Consider the following 17771-nt stretch of genomic DNA (forward strand, 5'->3'; position numbering starts at 1 on the left):
ACATGCTGTGTTATCTCCAAAGCCCACTGAAATGGGAAAATTGGCTTAACTCACCTTGAGTGAAATCTCTGAGCTAAACTCTCCAGCTGTTTCTGACCATAGAATTCATGATGCAAAGTCTTTTTTTCTTGTAAGCTGTAGGAGTTGTCTTACTGACATAAATGTTTTCAAAATAAAATGGGTAGGTTTAATAAGCAAATATTCACAATCTTTTTCTTTTAACAGGAATTGTCAACATAGGAACAGTGCCTTGTAACCATCATGTAGATGGACCACCAACGGTAAGGCAATCTATTTCTGCATTGTTAAAACACAGTTTGATCTTTTCTTGTTTGAGGTTATTACGCACATAAGAAGCTGCAATGATGCTGGTTATAGTGACACAAAATGCCACTGTAGAAAACTCTTATAACCTTCCTTTTTGTCAGAAGTTATAGCCCTTCAAGAAAGTTAACCTCATGTTTTCTAATTAAGAAAGAAAACCTTACTAATTTTTGACAAGATTTAGGAAAATAAGATGCTGTATCAATTTTACAGGCACTTGTATACTGTTATAGATGGAATGTTTTTTAATTTAAAAATACTTTTTATACTTTTGATAAAGTAACGTAAATCTATATGCAAAGTGATTTATACCCTTTTTAAACTGAGTGTTGTTTTGTGCACTAGAATCAATTAGAGGAATGTTTTGTAATAGTGAAAGAAGGCCATTATGCTTGATCTTCTTACAGATTACTGTGCTTTATTGTTACAGAAGTGCAATCTTTTCTTTTATCCCACTTATGTTACTACCAGACAACAAAAGGCATTTAACAATTTCAGTATCTATTTACTATGTTAAAAATAATTATAGAAGATGATATAGAAGGAAGATGATTAAATTTCCCTTTTAGTCTCTGAATATAATATTTGTATGAAATATACATCAGTTGCTAGTTCCCACTTGAAAGATTCATAAGATAGACTAGAGTATATCTTAGTCTTCAAAAAGCATAATTTTATTTCTTGTCCCTTGTATACAATAAGTCTTTCAAGTACTCCATACAACTCATCTCCTGTTGTGAGAAAGTTTTGGTAATATCTTTTTAAAGTAAATATTCAACTATATTTGAATTTTATTGATAATTAATATTTTCCTGAAGGGTAAATTGACTCCATTTTCTATTTGTAATAAAGCCATATGATTAATTCAACATGTTTAATGACTTAATATTCGGAGCTCCTGAAAAGACTAGTGTTTGAGGAATGACTCATCAGAATAATCATAAAAAAATACTTGATTGTAGTGTGTGTTGCAGTTATCCTTTAGTAGCCATAACATTATGTAAATTTTATTCTTTTATATTAAAAAATTGAAGATTAGCAATATGAAAAATGAACGTATTTGAATAATAGACTCATTGAATGATCATTTTGCATACTTTTGAAATTTATGTTATTCCTATAGGCCTTCCTGTGGCACCAGTGTTTACATTTCTGCTTTTTCTTTTTTTTTTTTTAACATCTGGAACTCAGAAAACTGCAGCCTGGCAGAGTTTTTTGACTTACCTTGTAGGCTGGTTGTAGATGTCCAGATTAATTAAATGATAAAATAATAGAACCAAATCTTCATGAAATCGTGAGAAATAATGGTGTAAACATTTACAGTAGTGCCCTAATGATCTCAATATGACCCCAGTGAATTAGGGACAATATCTTATAATAATAGCTTAAGTACTGTTGGTGTTTTGCTTATGTTTTTCCATTTGGATTATTTGATGGTAGTTCCTAATATATTAATAACATTTCTACTCTGTGCAGTCAGTAAGTTTTAATATACTTTTTTTATAAAGGCACTCCCCCAAACACTCATTAGTTTTCCTGGCTTTGAGTTGAACCAAGCTTCCTTTTTGATGTGTTGGGGTTTTTTTTAAGCTTTTCTCCTCTGTCTCTTTATTACAAACTAAGCATAGTCTACTACCCCTACCCACTGCTTACTGACAGTTAACCTTGGCCCTTTCTCCATAAACTCTAAATGGAATCACACCTGTGTTCATTCCCCAATATCCTCTGGTCCCAGAAAGGTAAAGTCTGATTTTCGTACAAAATATAATTCTACATAATTTCCATTTTTGTACCCATGTGCCTTTATTTTCATTAAAGGGATTAAGAGCTGAAAATATTTAGAGATAGAAGAAATAGGAAAAATCTGTCTAAAAATTTAACAAGGTAGGATATTTGTAAGGTCCAACTTTGTACTATATTGGCCCTAAAAGGAGTCATATTTCTGGGGTCTGAGAAAAAAAGAAAGGGAGTGGACTAGGATTTCACAATGACTGAGGCTGGAGCCCTGAGTAACTTCTTGACCTTGTACCTAACCACCAATTTCCAGCTTCCTTCTCTACACATTATCACGCCCACTTCCCTCTTGCTCCAAGTACCACCATGAATGGCTTGGGTCTAGGAGAGTGCTAGATGCTAGCTACAACTTTCTCAAGTCTCTATAACAGGGAAAGATGTGTTTCTTGACATACCACGTTGGAATGAACTTTTAAGCAAATACATAGCTATAGAGGATAGTTTGATCGTATAGCACTGTAATGTGATGTAGTGTTCTTTAAGTAAATATAGGTTAGCCTGAGAACAAAACCAGCTCTGTACCTTTGTTTTGTGTTTTCTCTCACTCTTTTTTAATTTGTTTATTTCCCTTTTTCTTTTTCATTTATTATATGAACTTGAATTTTTTTCTTTGGAAGTTTGTTTCTTTCTGACATAAATAATACCGTGTCTGTTTTTGAGATGCCCTTCATAGAAAGTAAAACAAATATGCCCACAAGGCATTATTCCCTTCATCAAAAAGGATCAGATCTTTCTTCTCCTCTGGCTATAGACACTATTTTTTTTTTTTTTCATTCTGAGCTCTTAATGTACTTTATATTTAAGAGGACATTTTCAAGTTATTTTTTTCAAGAAATGTAAATTGATAATCTACAATGTTTTAAAATATCTCTCAGTTGTCTTTGCATAAGACTGCTTGCCAGGGCTTTTTATTATTTGGACAAAACCATTTTTCCTCAAAACAGTGTGGAAATTGATCATCTTTTAGCCTTCTGACATTTAGTGTTTTAGGAGAGACATTGGACATTAGTCTGATAGTTATTCTTTTGTTTAGGTAGCCTGATTTGCTTGCCCGTGTATTATAGATTTCCTTTCTTTTGTTTTTTATGTCCTAGTTCAGATTTGATGATTAAATGTGTGACTTTCTTTTCACTGATTTTTGTCCTGAATGGTATTCACTCAGTACTATAGGAAAAGCAAATAAGACATTAGACAATCGTAATACTAGGTTACATGAAAATAATTAGCTCATGCCACTTTAAGAACTAGTTGCTGCACCTGCTTAGCGCCTCCAGCAAGTTAAGGATAATGATCAGACTCAGATTGGTCAGAGGTCATTGTCTAAACCTGAAAGACAGGTGTAAAAGTTAGTTAATAGTTAAGTTATCACAGGCTTGAGTCCCATATTTACTTTAAATGAAGGACTTATTTGCAAATCAAAGAGAAATAGCAACTAGTATAAGGAAGTCTTCCCCCCACATGTTTGGTCTTTTCTTGTTTGAGGTTATTAGGCGAGGAACATAGTTAAAACATACCTGTCCTTTAATGTACACACACATGCACAGCAATTTCCATAGCTTTTCTTACTGTCTAGTGGAATTAAAACAGGGTAAGCTCTGCCAAATATATAAAGAATGCTTTGTGATTTGGGGAGAATTGTTTTTGAATCTCTTCTAGTGAAAACTGGTACAATAAAATAAAAATAGCATCAATATTACCTATTGTAATCAATCACTGATTTTTGTGAAGTTTCTTTATTACAAACCTGTTACACTAATATTAGTCCTTTCTTCTTTATTTTTTTTAATTAAATTTATTGGGGTGACAAGGGTTAGTAAAATTACATAGGTTTCAAGTGTACAATTCTATAATACATCATCTGTGTATCACATTGTGCGTTCACCACCCAGAGTCAGTTCTCCTTCCATCACCATATATTTGACCCTCTTTACTCTCTTCTACCACCCTCTTCCCCCCTTACCCTCTGGTGAGTTTTTGTTTATTTGTTTGTCTTGTTCCTTTGTTGCTTTCAGTTTTGTATCCCACATATGAGTGAAATCATGTGGTTCTTGACTTTTTCTGTCTGACTTACTTCGCTTAGCATGATAATCTCAAGGTCCGTCCATGTTGTCGCAAATGGCAGTATTTCATCTTTTCTTATGGCAGAGTAGTACATATTCCATTGTGTATAGGTCCCACATCTTCTTTATCCAATCTATCGAAGGACACTTTGGTTGTTTCCATGTCTTGGCTACTATAAATAAAGCTGCAGTGAACATCGGAGTACATATATCTTTAAGGATAAATGTTTTCAGGTTTTTGGGGTAGATACCCAGGAGAGGGATAGCTGAGTCATATGGTAATTCTACTCTTAATTTTTTGAGAAACCTCCACACTGCCTTCCATTAGTGGCTCTTCTTATTTTATTTAATGCTTCCACAACTCCTATTAATAAGAACAAATTTTCTTTTAACAAATGGATTTTTTGGCAATTTACAAAACTGCAGCTTGCATTTTCACAGAAGCCTGCACATCTACCACACAACAGGTTGAAACAAAATCCAGGCTGTCTTATCAGCATTGTACCAGTTATGGGACACTTTTGCCATTTGTCTAAGTATTGCATTATTATTAAGATTTAAAATATCCTAGTTTGATTGGAGATTTAATGTTGGTTCATTATTCTTTCTCATAAGACCACACTAATAAGCTATTAATTAATTCATTTTGTAGTTACACTTCTTCTAGGTTTTCTAAGGATTTGACTGATGAATTTTTGTCACATAATTTTTCAGCAGTAGTAAACTTTAAAGTGTTTTAGAGTATTTTATTATTCTGAAATTTATCTGAGACATTTGTGATGTTGCTTGCTCTTAACACTAAACTTATTCATAACTGTACTGGTCTGAATCATACAAATTTAATTTCATTCTGAGACTCTTGAATTTTATAACTATACTTACTGTACAACATTTTGAGTTGCTTTTGTTGTTAGATTGTCATTATTATTTGACCCGCTCTGTAGGTTCACAAGATTGCTACATATTGCATTATTACACATTAGCATAATTGTATGCATATATCTATGTAAAATATGTCTTTCACATTTTTACAAAATATTTGGGGCAGCTTATTTATGGATAAATGTGTGAATTTAAGTGAAATGTCTTTGATTCAAAGGAACACTTTATTTCCTCCAATCTGTAGAATTTTCCAGGAATTCATAGTATGTAGATTGGGGTGAATGTTTCCCTATAAAACTCATAAAATAGAACCTATGGCCAATCTCTTCCTGTAGATAATTGCAGGGTGGAGAGGGAACTAACTGATAAACTATAAGCTTTATAACTTAAGTCATAAAAGAATCTGTTTTCACTTATCAATAAAGTAGCAATTCAAAGCAATTCTGTTGAAATTCAAATATAAATGCTAAATAGGTTGTCCTTTAAGACCACTTCTGAGTTGTCCATAATATAACATTTTTCTAAGTATCTGCACATTATTTTTTTTTTATCCAGACATTGTAAATTATGAAGCTCATGTTGATTTTTCCCATCAGCATACTCCACTGCCATTTTTCTTAGATTTTTTTCCCCTAATTTACTTTTGACTTTGCTAAATTTTTCTACCTGGCAAACTTTTGAAAATCTGAAAGTTTTATGTTACTGGCGGACTATAACATAACAGTGGAATAACCTGAATTTATTTTCTAAATTATCAGTAAACATTAGGAATGTGCATAGGATAGTATGGTACCAAGCACCAAGTAGGTCTGGGAAAAGTAGAAATACAAAAAACATAAAACAGGCTTTGTGTCTTTGAGTAGCTCTTGGTGTCATAGGAAAGTGCACTGTAAACAGTTAGATCCGGATACATGAAATGGTTAAAAGTTGAGAGCAAACAAAATAGGTACCATGTCCCCAAGGCAAGTTTGTGCTCAAGCACAGGGATGTGGGTTAGGCCTTGAGTGCTATAGGAATTCCCAGGCCTGGAGTGGTTTGGGAAGGCTGTTTAGAGTAGGAAGGTGCTACAGAATCATAAAGGAAGGATGGGAAAGGTCCATCAGAGAAGGAAAATACAGAGGTGACAAATGGATAGACAGTTTGACTAAAGCAGAGATAGAAGATTAGAAACAGTAATTTGGGCATGATTTATAAAGGTCATTGGATGTTAGGTAAAGAAATAAGACTTACTCAGTATAAGCAGTAGTAAGGCATTTGAACAAGAGAATATGATCAAGGGGGTAATGTTTTTAAAAGGTTAAAATAAAAGCAGCTCATAAAATTGTAGGTGTGTGGAGACAGGAAGAAGGTAAGTGAGTTGTAAAGCTACTATAATCCATGTTTGAGGTGATCAGGATCTGAAGAAGGAAAGGGCAATGGAAATGGAAAGACAGAGATGCTTCTGAGAAAGATTTGGAGATCAGAACTGATGATAGGAACTCAAAAGAAAAGTAGTAAAAGATGATTCCAAGACTGCAGCTATAGGTTACTGAGAGAATGATGACTCAATTAACAGATTGTTTTTAAAACACAGAAATGAAGGGAGATTTTTCAGAGATTAATAGATTTCAGCTTTAGCTGTGTTGAGCCCATGAACAAGTTGAAATGTTCAGCAGAGAACTGAGAATATAGGCCTGGATCTCAAAAAAGAGAATAAGTTTGAAGATCTAAATTTGTTGTGCTTGAGAGAGCCACACTCTTCAGCTCTGGCGTCCGGAAGGGAGACCCGGTAGTCAGAAGGCTCAGGCTTCAGCTGTGGCAAGTCATAGGGGCAGATTCTGCACAACAAGGGTCTTGAAAGGCCCCATCCAGGAAGGAGGCAGAGATCCGGTCTTTAGAAAAAGTCGAGTCATGAGTGGGTCTCCGCCTACTCACCTCCCAAATCTGTTCTCCACGGAGCTCTTTAGCCGAAGCATAAATATGAACATGTGTTAAAGATCCTGTGATGGACTCCCATCTCCTACCAGTTGACAATAAACTATTGAGTATGTCATTTGAAACCCTTCCGCTATCTTTCTAAACTTATTTCCCGCTTTTCCCCAATACTCATTCTGGCCACTCTGAGCTACTTTCAGTCCCCAAAACATATCTGGGTCTCTCACACTGAGAAGTAATGTTAGAAGAGGTGTTAAGAACACTGAGTCCAGAACCAAATTCCCTGGCTTTGGGTCCTGGTTCAGCCACTTTTGCTCCAAGTTCCTTGACCTCTTTGTGCTTCAGTGTCCTCCTCTGTAAGTGTGGGTCCTCAGGCATCGCCGTGAGGTGATCACACTTACCTCAGGGATCGCCGTGAAGTGATCACACTTACCTCAGGGATCGCCGTGAGGTGATCACATTTACCTCAGGGATCGCTGTGAGGTGGTCACACTTACCTCAGGGATCGCCGTGAGGTGATCACACTTACCTCAGGGATCGCTGTGAGGTGATCACACTTACCTCAGGGATCGCTGTGAGGTGATCACACTTACCTCAGGGATCGCTGTGAAGAATAAATGAGTTAAGACACACCACCCCACTTAGTAGATTTCTGTGTACCAGATACTGAATATTATTTAATCACGAGAGATGGCCAGATAATGAGGATAAGGACATATCCCAAGCCTGAGAAGATTCTCAGGTCAAGAATCAAAGGGAGGACCCCCAAGGTCCCAGCTAGGTGAGGGATGTCAGGAACCAGGAAATCTGAGGAAGAGTGCCATAACGGCCTGCATGTGTCTTGACCAACCTCCTTTCTTTTTCGCTTTTCATTTTTTAAAGTTTGTTTTATTATGTATTTATTTATTTATTGCATATCCTGACTCTCGCCTGGAGTCAGCGCAAAAGTTCAGTTACACCAGGATAACAGCATAAACTGGGGCTGTCCTGGCCAACCCTAAATGTGTGATCATTTTATTCATCAGTTCACTAAGTCATAACAGCCAGAGAGATCTTTTTGAAATGGAATTCAGAACGGGTTAGCCTCCTGCATAACACTCTTCAGTAGCGTCTCCTACCATTTAGAATAAAGCCCAAACCCTTTCCTGGCGCCTGTTGGGCCTTCATAATCTGGTCACTGCCTACCTCTTCAGCATCACCTTAGGACGCTCTCCACTGAGTTTTTTTTTAATACAACCAAGCTTTCACTTACTTACCCATAGGCTTTTGAACATTTGGCTTCACTGCCAGTAAAATTTGCACCCTTTTGTGTAACGGGCTTTTTCTTTGTGTGTGTTACATGCTACTGAGTTGGCTCCAACACTGGTGACCACAGTATCCTGTCCTCTCAGCCCCGCTCAGCTCCATAGACTCCTGCCTATGGCTGCATTTATGGAGTCAGTCCATCTTATGTGTGGTCTTCCTCTTTTTCTGCTGCCTTCTCTTTTCCCAGCATTATTACCTTTGCCAAAGCTCCCTGCCTTCTCATGATGAAGTAGGACAGCTTCCGTTCTGTCATTTTTCACTCCAGCGATGTTTCAGGCTTAATTTGATCTAGGACCCACTTGTTCATCTTTCTGAGGGTCCAGGGTATCTGTAGAGCTCTCCTCCAACACCATATTTCAATTGAATCAGTTTTTTTTTCCTGTCAGCTTTCATTGTCCAGCTTTCCCGTTCGTACACAGTAATTGTACAAGCGTGTGGATGATCTTAGCCTTGGTCTCTAATGACACATCTTTGCTCTTGGTGATCTTTCCTAATTCTTTTTCTTTAGATCCCAGTAAATGTCAACTTTTCAAAGGATCTTCTTTCACCACCCCTTACTTAGTCGTTATCATTACACCTTGTTTTTTTCCTTCTTAATACTTCTCCCAATTTGCAATTTTTTCTTCAGTTGTTTTGTTGTTTATCACCTGTTTTCCTCAATAGGATGTAAGTTCCATGAAAGCAGGGACCGTGTCTGTCTTATTCACTACTGCTTGTAGACTGTCAGTAGATACTACTTAAATGAATAAATGAATATACGCTGAAACTATAGAAACAAGTAAGAGCAAAGAGCCAGGCTGGATTTGAAAGAAGAGAGAAGAGAGACAGGAGATCAGGAATAGTGTAGCATCTTGGAAGCCAGAGGAGTATGGAAATGGAGGGAGTTTCTGTGATATCTATCATAGGTAGCCAGAAATGTGTGGGAACATAGGAACACGTCCCTGTAAAGGAAGCTAGGTGGTTACATTAGGAGGCATGATGAACTAGAAGCAATTCAGGCAACCTGTCACGAGAGCAGGATGGAAAATAGAACAGCAATTTACATAGCTCAGCCTTGTGTGTATATTGCTGAGTAATTTCACAAAAGAAGGTAGCATTTTCCAAAAAGGGCCGCCTTGATATAAATCTATTGTATAGAATGTAAAATAAATGTTTCCTTTTTCCATCTTCTTCAAAAGTGAAAAATTGAATTTGGTATTTGTACAACACTATTAAATTCAAAATAAACATTTCTCAGATAGAAGGAAAGATCCAGCAACTTAAATAGAGCAGGAGAAAGATGCAGACTGGATTTTATCATTTGACAGAGGAGAAGAGCAGGGCAGTTGTTGCAGGGTCCTTTACCAAGGACTTAAAACTTTTCTAGTTAGTAAAATGAGGAAGGTTGAAAAAGTTGATCTTTTAAATCCATTTTTGGGTCTAAAGTTCTATGAATGTTTTTAAACTGCCCTTACTGTTCCAGGAGAACATACTGAAGCAGAAAATCTAAGCAAATCTCAGGTAGTCATCCCTGAATGTTTGCTCAAATCATTTCTCTGTCTTCCTTTTCTCAGGATTCAGTTATAATTCACTTCCATATATTATACACATGGTAGTTATGTCCACCAAATCAACTCACAAATGCCCATCACTGCCATTGTTAATGAAAATACTTACTTGTATTTTTTAAAACAAGATTTGGTGATTACTTGAAATTTTCCTGCCACTCAGTATAAAACTTAATCCCTTTAAGGAAGCATTAAGTTCTACAGCAGAAACTGGCACTTGAATTGATCATGCCATAAAACGAAGACACCAGTTATTTAGAAAAGAAAAAATTTAACACTCATTATCTTATGAAATATTATTTTCCATTTCGGGAGAGACTTTATCAAAGTGATGAAACTAGTGCTCTGTTCTTCCTGCCTGGATGAACATCTACCATCTGCCACACTGATGTCCCATAGATTTTTTTCTTTTGCCCTGGTAAATATATATGAGTTCACCCAGTTTCTTCTTTCTGTCATGCTCTTTATCCTGCCATCATCTCAGTGTCCCCTGAGATTAGTCTTTGGCAGAGACGGCAGTATAGCAGTGGGTAACACAAACACCTTTTGGTACAACCACATAATTGGGTCACAGATTAGTTTGATGCGTAAAGGTTGAGATAAATTCCTGTAGGAAATGAAACTTCTTGTCTGTTTTTAATGAAACTTCACAGTTTTCTTGTCACTATATCTCTGCCTGATCATATCTTATAAAGCAACATGAGCAGACTTCTCTGAGGGCACTTTTCCAGAGCTTCCTTTGCCAAACCTAGAAATAAAGTTTTGCTTTCAGAAATGGAGTTGAAGTTAGTAGATCTAGATTTGGTTTGGAAAATATGGTCATATTTATAATTGTGGGTGTTCTACAGAAATATTTTACTATAAAACATCATTTCTCTATAATAACTCGAAGAACTTTAAGAACTGAATAATTATACCTGACACTTATTGGGCCCTTGTTGTGTACCAGGCACTGTACAAAGTGTTTTATGTAGGTTATCTCACTTGAATTTCATAATAATTCTATGAGATAAAAGTGTTATGATTATCATCATTTCTCTGTAGGGAAACTGAAACACAAAAGGTCTGTAAGGGTCTCCTAGAAACATCTAAATTGAATGTGTTACTGCACTGTTGTAGATGCGCCAACAATATTAACTCCCTAAAAGCAGAATCAGTTTATGTGAATAAAGCACTAAACTGTAATGACAGTGGCACAAGACAGATTCTGTGGAAATCGGGAGCAGCTCAGATAATATTAACAGTAATTAACACTTATAAAAGCAATTTATAGTTTTAAAAACTCTGCTATGTACTGTGTATTTTCTCATCTGATTTTTGTATCCACTATAACTTACAGTGGAATTAGGCATGGGGTGGTAATGGAAAGGCTGACCAGAATGACAGATTAAAAGGGTCATGAAGGCCTTGATTTGAGGAGGGTACATAGACGAATGCAGATTCCTCCTTCTTAATAAATCTATCATGTAAATTATGTAAGAAAGCCAATTTCAGTTTTTTTTCTTGGAAAATATCCTACCACCCACCAAGAAGTTTTTCTCAGATATGATTGGAGGTTAGTGGATAGAGTCTTAGTAGATTTCTCAGGAGTAATGGCACTTCAGTTCTTATAGCTGTGGGGTGAGTTAAAGACACGTAAGTAGCAGAGAGTAATCTGGATGTGAGAAGGGGGTCTTGGGGTTTGGTGGGAAGAAAGAGACCCAGAAGCTGTGGTTTTTCTAGTGCACTGGCAGAGTCACCTGTGACCTTGAGAAAGGAAATTACAAACACCTGCTCTGCTTCAAACTATGCTACCCACATGCCACAGACAGCTGTTTGAAGAACAGGAGTGAAGGAATGAGAATGTAATTTTGAGTATCACCCAAGAATGAGGTGATTGGCTTTCTCCCTTCTTCCTGGAGACCTACTTGTAAAGCTCACTGTGCACCCTGAAGTTTCAGTTGACACCTACGTATGAAGGACTCCTCAGTTGATATTTCTAATCTTAATTATTCTTTCCTTTCTCCATTCTACTACAAAAATCTTCATAAGTACTTAGGCTGTTAGCCATTTGGTAACCTAACAAACTTAAACATGAATACAGCTCAATAAGTTTGCTGTGTTCCCCAGGACCTTGATCAGGCCTTCCCACTTTAATTTTCTATCACTGATACTACCAGCTGCTTAGTTCTTACCAAGAAAACCTTGGTAATATATTAAGTCTATTTCCCTTATGTATTGCTTTCTCCTTTCACTATATTTCCATTTCCATAGCCAGAATCAAGGCTCTCCGCTCTGACATGGAGAGCTATGGTCTCCTCTGTATTTTTGCTTGTATCTGTTGCTTTATTCCCCGTAACCATAATTTCTATGATGTTATTTTTAATAGCTATTTTTAGATATAACACACATAGCATAAAATGTACCCCTTTAAAGTCTACAATTCATTAGGTTTCAATATATTCACAAAGGTTTGCAACCATCACCACTCTCTAATTTTAAAACATAGTGTAATATTACCAAAGAAAGGAATCCCATACTCATTAGTAGTCGCCCCCACCCCCATTGCCCTCTCTCCCTAGCCCCTGGCAAATACTGAGCTGCTTTCTGTCAATGGATTTGCCTATTCCCAATATATAAATGCAGTCATATCACATCTGACCTTTTGCATTTGGCTTCTTTCACTTACCATAGTATTTTCAAGGCTCTTCCATGTTATGGTAAGCATCAAAATTTCATTCCTTTTTATGGCTGAATAATATTCTATTATATGGATTTACCACATCTTATTTATGCATTAATCCATTGATGAGCATTTGAGTTGCTTCCATATTTAGCTATTATGAATAATGTTATATGAACATTCACATACCAGATTTTGTGTAAACAGTTTTCAGTTCCCTTGCATATATATTTAGTAGCGGAATTGCTGCGTCATATGTTACCTCTATGTTTTACATTTTGAGGAACTGCCAAAATTTTCTGCCAAGTGGCTCTCAACCATTTTACAATCGCACCAGCCATGTATGAGGGTTTCAATTTCTCCACCACCTCATCCTCACTTGTTACTGTCTTGTCACTTGTCACTTGTTATTATAGCCATCACAGTGGGTAGAAAGTGGTGTCTTGTAATTTTTGATTTTCATTTCCTTAATTACTAAAGATGTGATCATCTTTTGAAATGCTGTTTGTATATCTTCTTTGAAGAATCTTTTCAAATCCTTTGCAATTTTCTAACTGGGAAAATTATTATATTTTACTATATAATTATATAAACCAGATATAATTTTAAAATATATGTTATATATATAGACGTATATGTATATATTGATTCATAGAGTTTATTATGTCAAATGTAGAAATAAGTTTTTGATTTTAGAAACAAAGCTGAAGTTAACAGATCTATTAGGATGGAAATAAATTACAAATAGAAAAAGAATAGAGAAAATTAATGACATCAAAAATTGGTTTTTTGAAAGATCAAGAAAATTAACAAAACTTTAGGCTGATCCAAGGAGGGGAAGTAGACAACACTCAAATTAGTAAAATCAGAAATGATAAAGGAGATACCACTACTGGCCTTAGAGAAATAAAAAGGACATCAAGGGAGTGTTGTTATTAACTGTATGTTAACAAATTAAGTAACCTAGATGAAAGGGACATATTCCTAGAAAGACACAACTTAAGACTGACTGAAGAAGAAAAAAGAAAATCTAAATAGACCTGTAAGAGTAAATAGATTGAATTAGCAATCAAAAAACTTCCCACAAAGAAAAATCCAGGCACAGAATGCATCATTTGTGAATTGTACCAGATCTTTAAAAAAGAAATAACATCAGTCTTTTATAAAATCTGCCAAAAATTCAAAGTGATATGAACATTTTCCAACTTATTTTATGGAATCAGTATTACCATGATCCCAATACTAGACAAGAACACTACAGACCAGAGTCTCTTATGAAGATTGATATAAAAACATCAACAAAACACTAGTTAACAGAATCTACAAATATAAAAAGTATTATACACCATGACCAAATAGGATTTGTCCCAGGAATGACAAACTGGTGTAACATATGCAAATCAATGTAATAGATCTTATTAATAGTAATAAGGGCAAAACCCACACAGTAATCTCAATAGATACAGGAAAGGCATTTAACAAAATCCACCATCCATTGTATAGCCTTTATCAGGTTGAGGAAGTTCCGTTGTGTTCTTACTCTGTTGAGTGTTTTTATCAGGAAACGATCATCATTTTTTCTTCATTTTTTTCTTTCTGTTCCTCAGACTAGATAATCTCAATTAACTTATCTTAAAACTTCACTTATTCTTTAATCTGCCAATTCAAATCTACTGTTGAGCCCCTTTAGTTAATATTATACTTTTCAGCTCCAGAATTTCTATTTTTTTAATAATTTTTATCTTTTTACTGATATTTTCTATTTCCTGAGATATCATTTTCATACTTTCTCTTAATTCTTTAGATGTGGTTTCCTTTAGGTCTTTGTATATTATATACACATAGGTAGAGCTATCTCTATAGAGATATATATATAGATACATATTTGTGTATATATATCTATATAGAGATATTTCTACATATATACATACATATATATATATAGAGAGAGAGAGAGAAAAAAAATATATACACATTATAAGAAAGGAAAACTGTATTAAAATTGTAATACTCAATATATACCGATAACAAAAAATGAATGAATGTCACGTTTGACTTCTGCAATTACAAGAGTTGCTCAAATTGGTTACCATCAGCGTCCAGACACTTCTGATTACAGCAAACTACTGCTTGAGCAACATTGACCAAAGTGTCCACTTGTATACATTTTTTGGCACCCCCAATGTGTGTGTGTGTGTGTGTGTGTACTTTCACACTAATTTAACATATTTGTCTTGTAAGCCCAGATTTCCCAGGGGCAATTTTTATTGACTTTGATTCCTGTGTAGTATTATACTTTGCTGTTTATTTATATATCTTGTAATTTTTTGTTGGTAACTTCACATTTGAGATAATATAATGTGGCAAACCTAGAAATCAGATTCTCTACCCCCACCCTTCCATGGTTTGTCATTTTTGTTATTGTTACTGTTAATGTGTGTATTTAGTTAGTGACTTTCCTGGACTAATTCTATAAAGTCTGTATTTTTTGTGATGTGTAACAAATGAAGTGTCCACTTGGTTAACGTAGTGGTCAGCTAATGATTAGACAGGTTTCTTTAAATGCCCGAATCCAAATCCTGCAGCGTTTTCCAAGGGGCTCTGTATGTATGTCGGGACATACTTCCAGTGCTTCAATAGGCAGTTCAAAACTACATTGCATAGACTTCACTTTTTGTTTGCACAGACTGTAAAAGTCAGTCAGAGGGAAAGACGACAGCCTTCTCTGGTCTCCCTGGGCACACACGTCCTGCACATGTGTGGCCCTTTAGATTTCCAGGACAGTGTTGGAGCTTTTCAGAGTACCCTGTAGACATATCACTTCCCAGTTTTTCCTTTTAATGTTTTGATCATCCCCTTATTGTCCTAACTTGTATCACCACCTAAGTTGCAACTGATTATTTTTTTTAAATGCCCTAGGGATATGGCTGTTCACACAGCTGGCTCTGAGTCACATCACATAAAGACAAGCCCTGAGAATGGAGCTTTTCAGGGGCTGCTACATAGGGCCATATAGTGGCACTTCTCTGGAGATGGGGATTTGGAGGCACTCTGACCTGTTCCGCCCTCTCCTGTGACGGCTGGCCTGCTAGTTTTCAGAGTTACTGTAGTTGTGAGTCTGTTGATTTCTAAGGCTGCCATGGAGCTGGCAAGAAAGTAACGGGAATAGGACAGGTTAAAACTCCACAGAGCTTGCTGTGTTTACCAAGATTCACTGTTTTTCTTACATTCCTCCTTGGATTGTTGCAATCCTTTGGCTAATTGTCAGAGTTCCTAGAAAGTTGATTATGACAATTTTTTCCAATGTTCTTGCTTTTATGAACGAGCCAATTTTCACTAATTTCCCATTCTAGAAGTGTTTCCCCTCTACTAATCTGTCTTTAAGCTCAGGATTTTCCATTTACTTCTTAAAAATTCTATTTGCTGATGTCTGTTTTGCCATTTGAAATGCTGTTTGTTAAGTTTTAGACCTCCTAGTGAACTGTCTGCATCTTCATATGTATGACAATTAGAATTATATGCCAAACCAGGGACATTTTCCGTTAAGCTTCTTTCTTCATTATCCTACTAATTCTTCTCTTCTTCCCTGCTAGCCCACATGCTCACACGCGTGGACATGAGCTTCTCCGTGAATATTTGGATTGACTGTGTTGTGTTTGGATGCCCCTGGTCATTCACAGAATGTGAAAGCATTCACAAGACTCAGAAAAGTGAGAACGCAAGGAAAGGCTTTATTAAAGTCAGGCAACGAGGAAGCTAGTGGCAGTGTCTAGAGAAGACGGCTGCCCCACGCCTTAGGTTAGCTTTCTTATATAGGAGAGAGTGGGTAATTTTCTTACAGCAAAAGATGTGATATACATTTCACAATAGACTGAGGTCATTTGATGGACATGTGCAGGTTATATAACTCATTTCTTTCTGTGCATATTCTTACCCAGAAAAACCCGTGGGGGTGGGGCAAGCTATAATGTTCATTTTATTCTAATTGTATTATAATGAGGCTGGAGTTCAGACTATGGGCAGGCTCCAGCAGTCTAATTCCACTTGGGGTCTTATCTCCCTTTTCTAGGGGTGTTTCCACAAAAAAGTTTATCCCTAAGGGCTGAGCCTGGGCTATCCCCAACAGGGAATGGGGCAGTGCAAAGTTCTGATCAAATCACCTTCTGCTAATCCCCCTTGGACTCACTTTTTGTTAACTCTCTTTCTGCCTCATCGTTGATGTTAAAATCAGAAATAGACAAGCCTCAGTGTTTAAATAGAATAGCAGTTAAATATTGATGCCTGGCCATCAGCAACCTAAAAAGCTTTCTTCTTTCTATTTATTACTCAAGATCCCTTCACAAAGTCTTTCCAGATTATTTCTACCTGTAGTCATTTCAGTAATTTCCTCCACCCTTAAATATAAACGGCAATGATCAAATGTATACACATGTTAATATACATGTATAAGCTGTCATCTTAGCCCATTTCAATTTCCCAGTTTGGTGGGCTCAACAAATCGTGCCTGAAAAGCTAATATGAAGAAAAATGCTTTAATGGTTTTCTTCAGGTGCCTTCAATGGAAATATTAAGTCTGTAAGACCCTTCTTTTGCCATAATCCTAAAGAAAGTCACAGGCAGTGAACCAGGCAGCCTTGTATTTACTTAAGTCTGCAAAGGCCTGTAACTTCAAACTTAAATATGTATGTAAGTTTAGAGATTAAAAGCATAGGCTTAGGAGAAAAGCAGACCTGCTAACCATATAGAATCTGCCAAACTGTATGATTTAGACAAATAATAATTCTTTTAATTTATAATTAAAGAAACAAGGCATGTTAAATACTAAGTACGGTAGCTATAAATTTGTGTGTGTGCACAAATATGTATTTACTATATATGGTTTAAAATACGTATTTTATGTAATGTATAAGTATATATTATACATAATAAAGCACATATATATGCTGTATAGTGTAACATATGCATAAATGCTTAGCACATCCCTGGCACACAGTAAGCATTAATTATATGGTAGATACATATATTTCTATATATATCTAGACAGATCCACAGACATATCTATAGCATAGTAGATTATTAAATAATAACCATAGATGTACATTGATGCTGAGAAAAACCCATACTGAGATTTATGTACTTGTTTTAGAACCAGTGAATTTTAAAACCTTGTTTGAATAAAACTAAAACATTTAAATGAGATGTTTTTAAATAAAATATTTCATAAAACAGATCTTTATAAGATATTAATTTATGCTAAACATTTATAATGAGTATTTTTAAGTA

The 17771-nt window shown here is 35.8% G+C and overlaps 1 protein-coding gene across 14 annotated transcripts in view; it reads left to right on the forward strand.

Moving 5' to 3' along the window:
* The window catches only part of AHI1 (Abelson helper integration site 1), a 170363-nt gene that overhangs the window by 104040 nt on the left and 48552 nt on the right, over window positions 1-17771 (forward strand). For all 14 annotated transcript variants that reach the window (XR_016020173.1, XR_016020174.1, XR_016020175.1 and 11 more), the window contains one exon: window positions 226-281. Coding sequence is in view for 11 of the 14 variants with exons in the window: in XM_088795441.1 (XP_088651567.1) it covers window positions 226-281 (56 nt within the window). In the remaining 3 variants the exon portion in view is untranslated. The remainder of the gene's footprint in view (window positions 1-225; window positions 282-17771) is intronic.

The sequence above is a fragment of the Rhinolophus sinicus genome, chromosome 2 (assembly GCF_057876585.1).
Source record: "Rhinolophus sinicus isolate RSI-liver-muscle chromosome 2, RSI-T2T, whole genome shotgun sequence".
NCBI classification, from domain to species: Eukaryota; Metazoa; Chordata; class Mammalia; order Chiroptera; family Rhinolophidae; genus Rhinolophus; species Rhinolophus sinicus.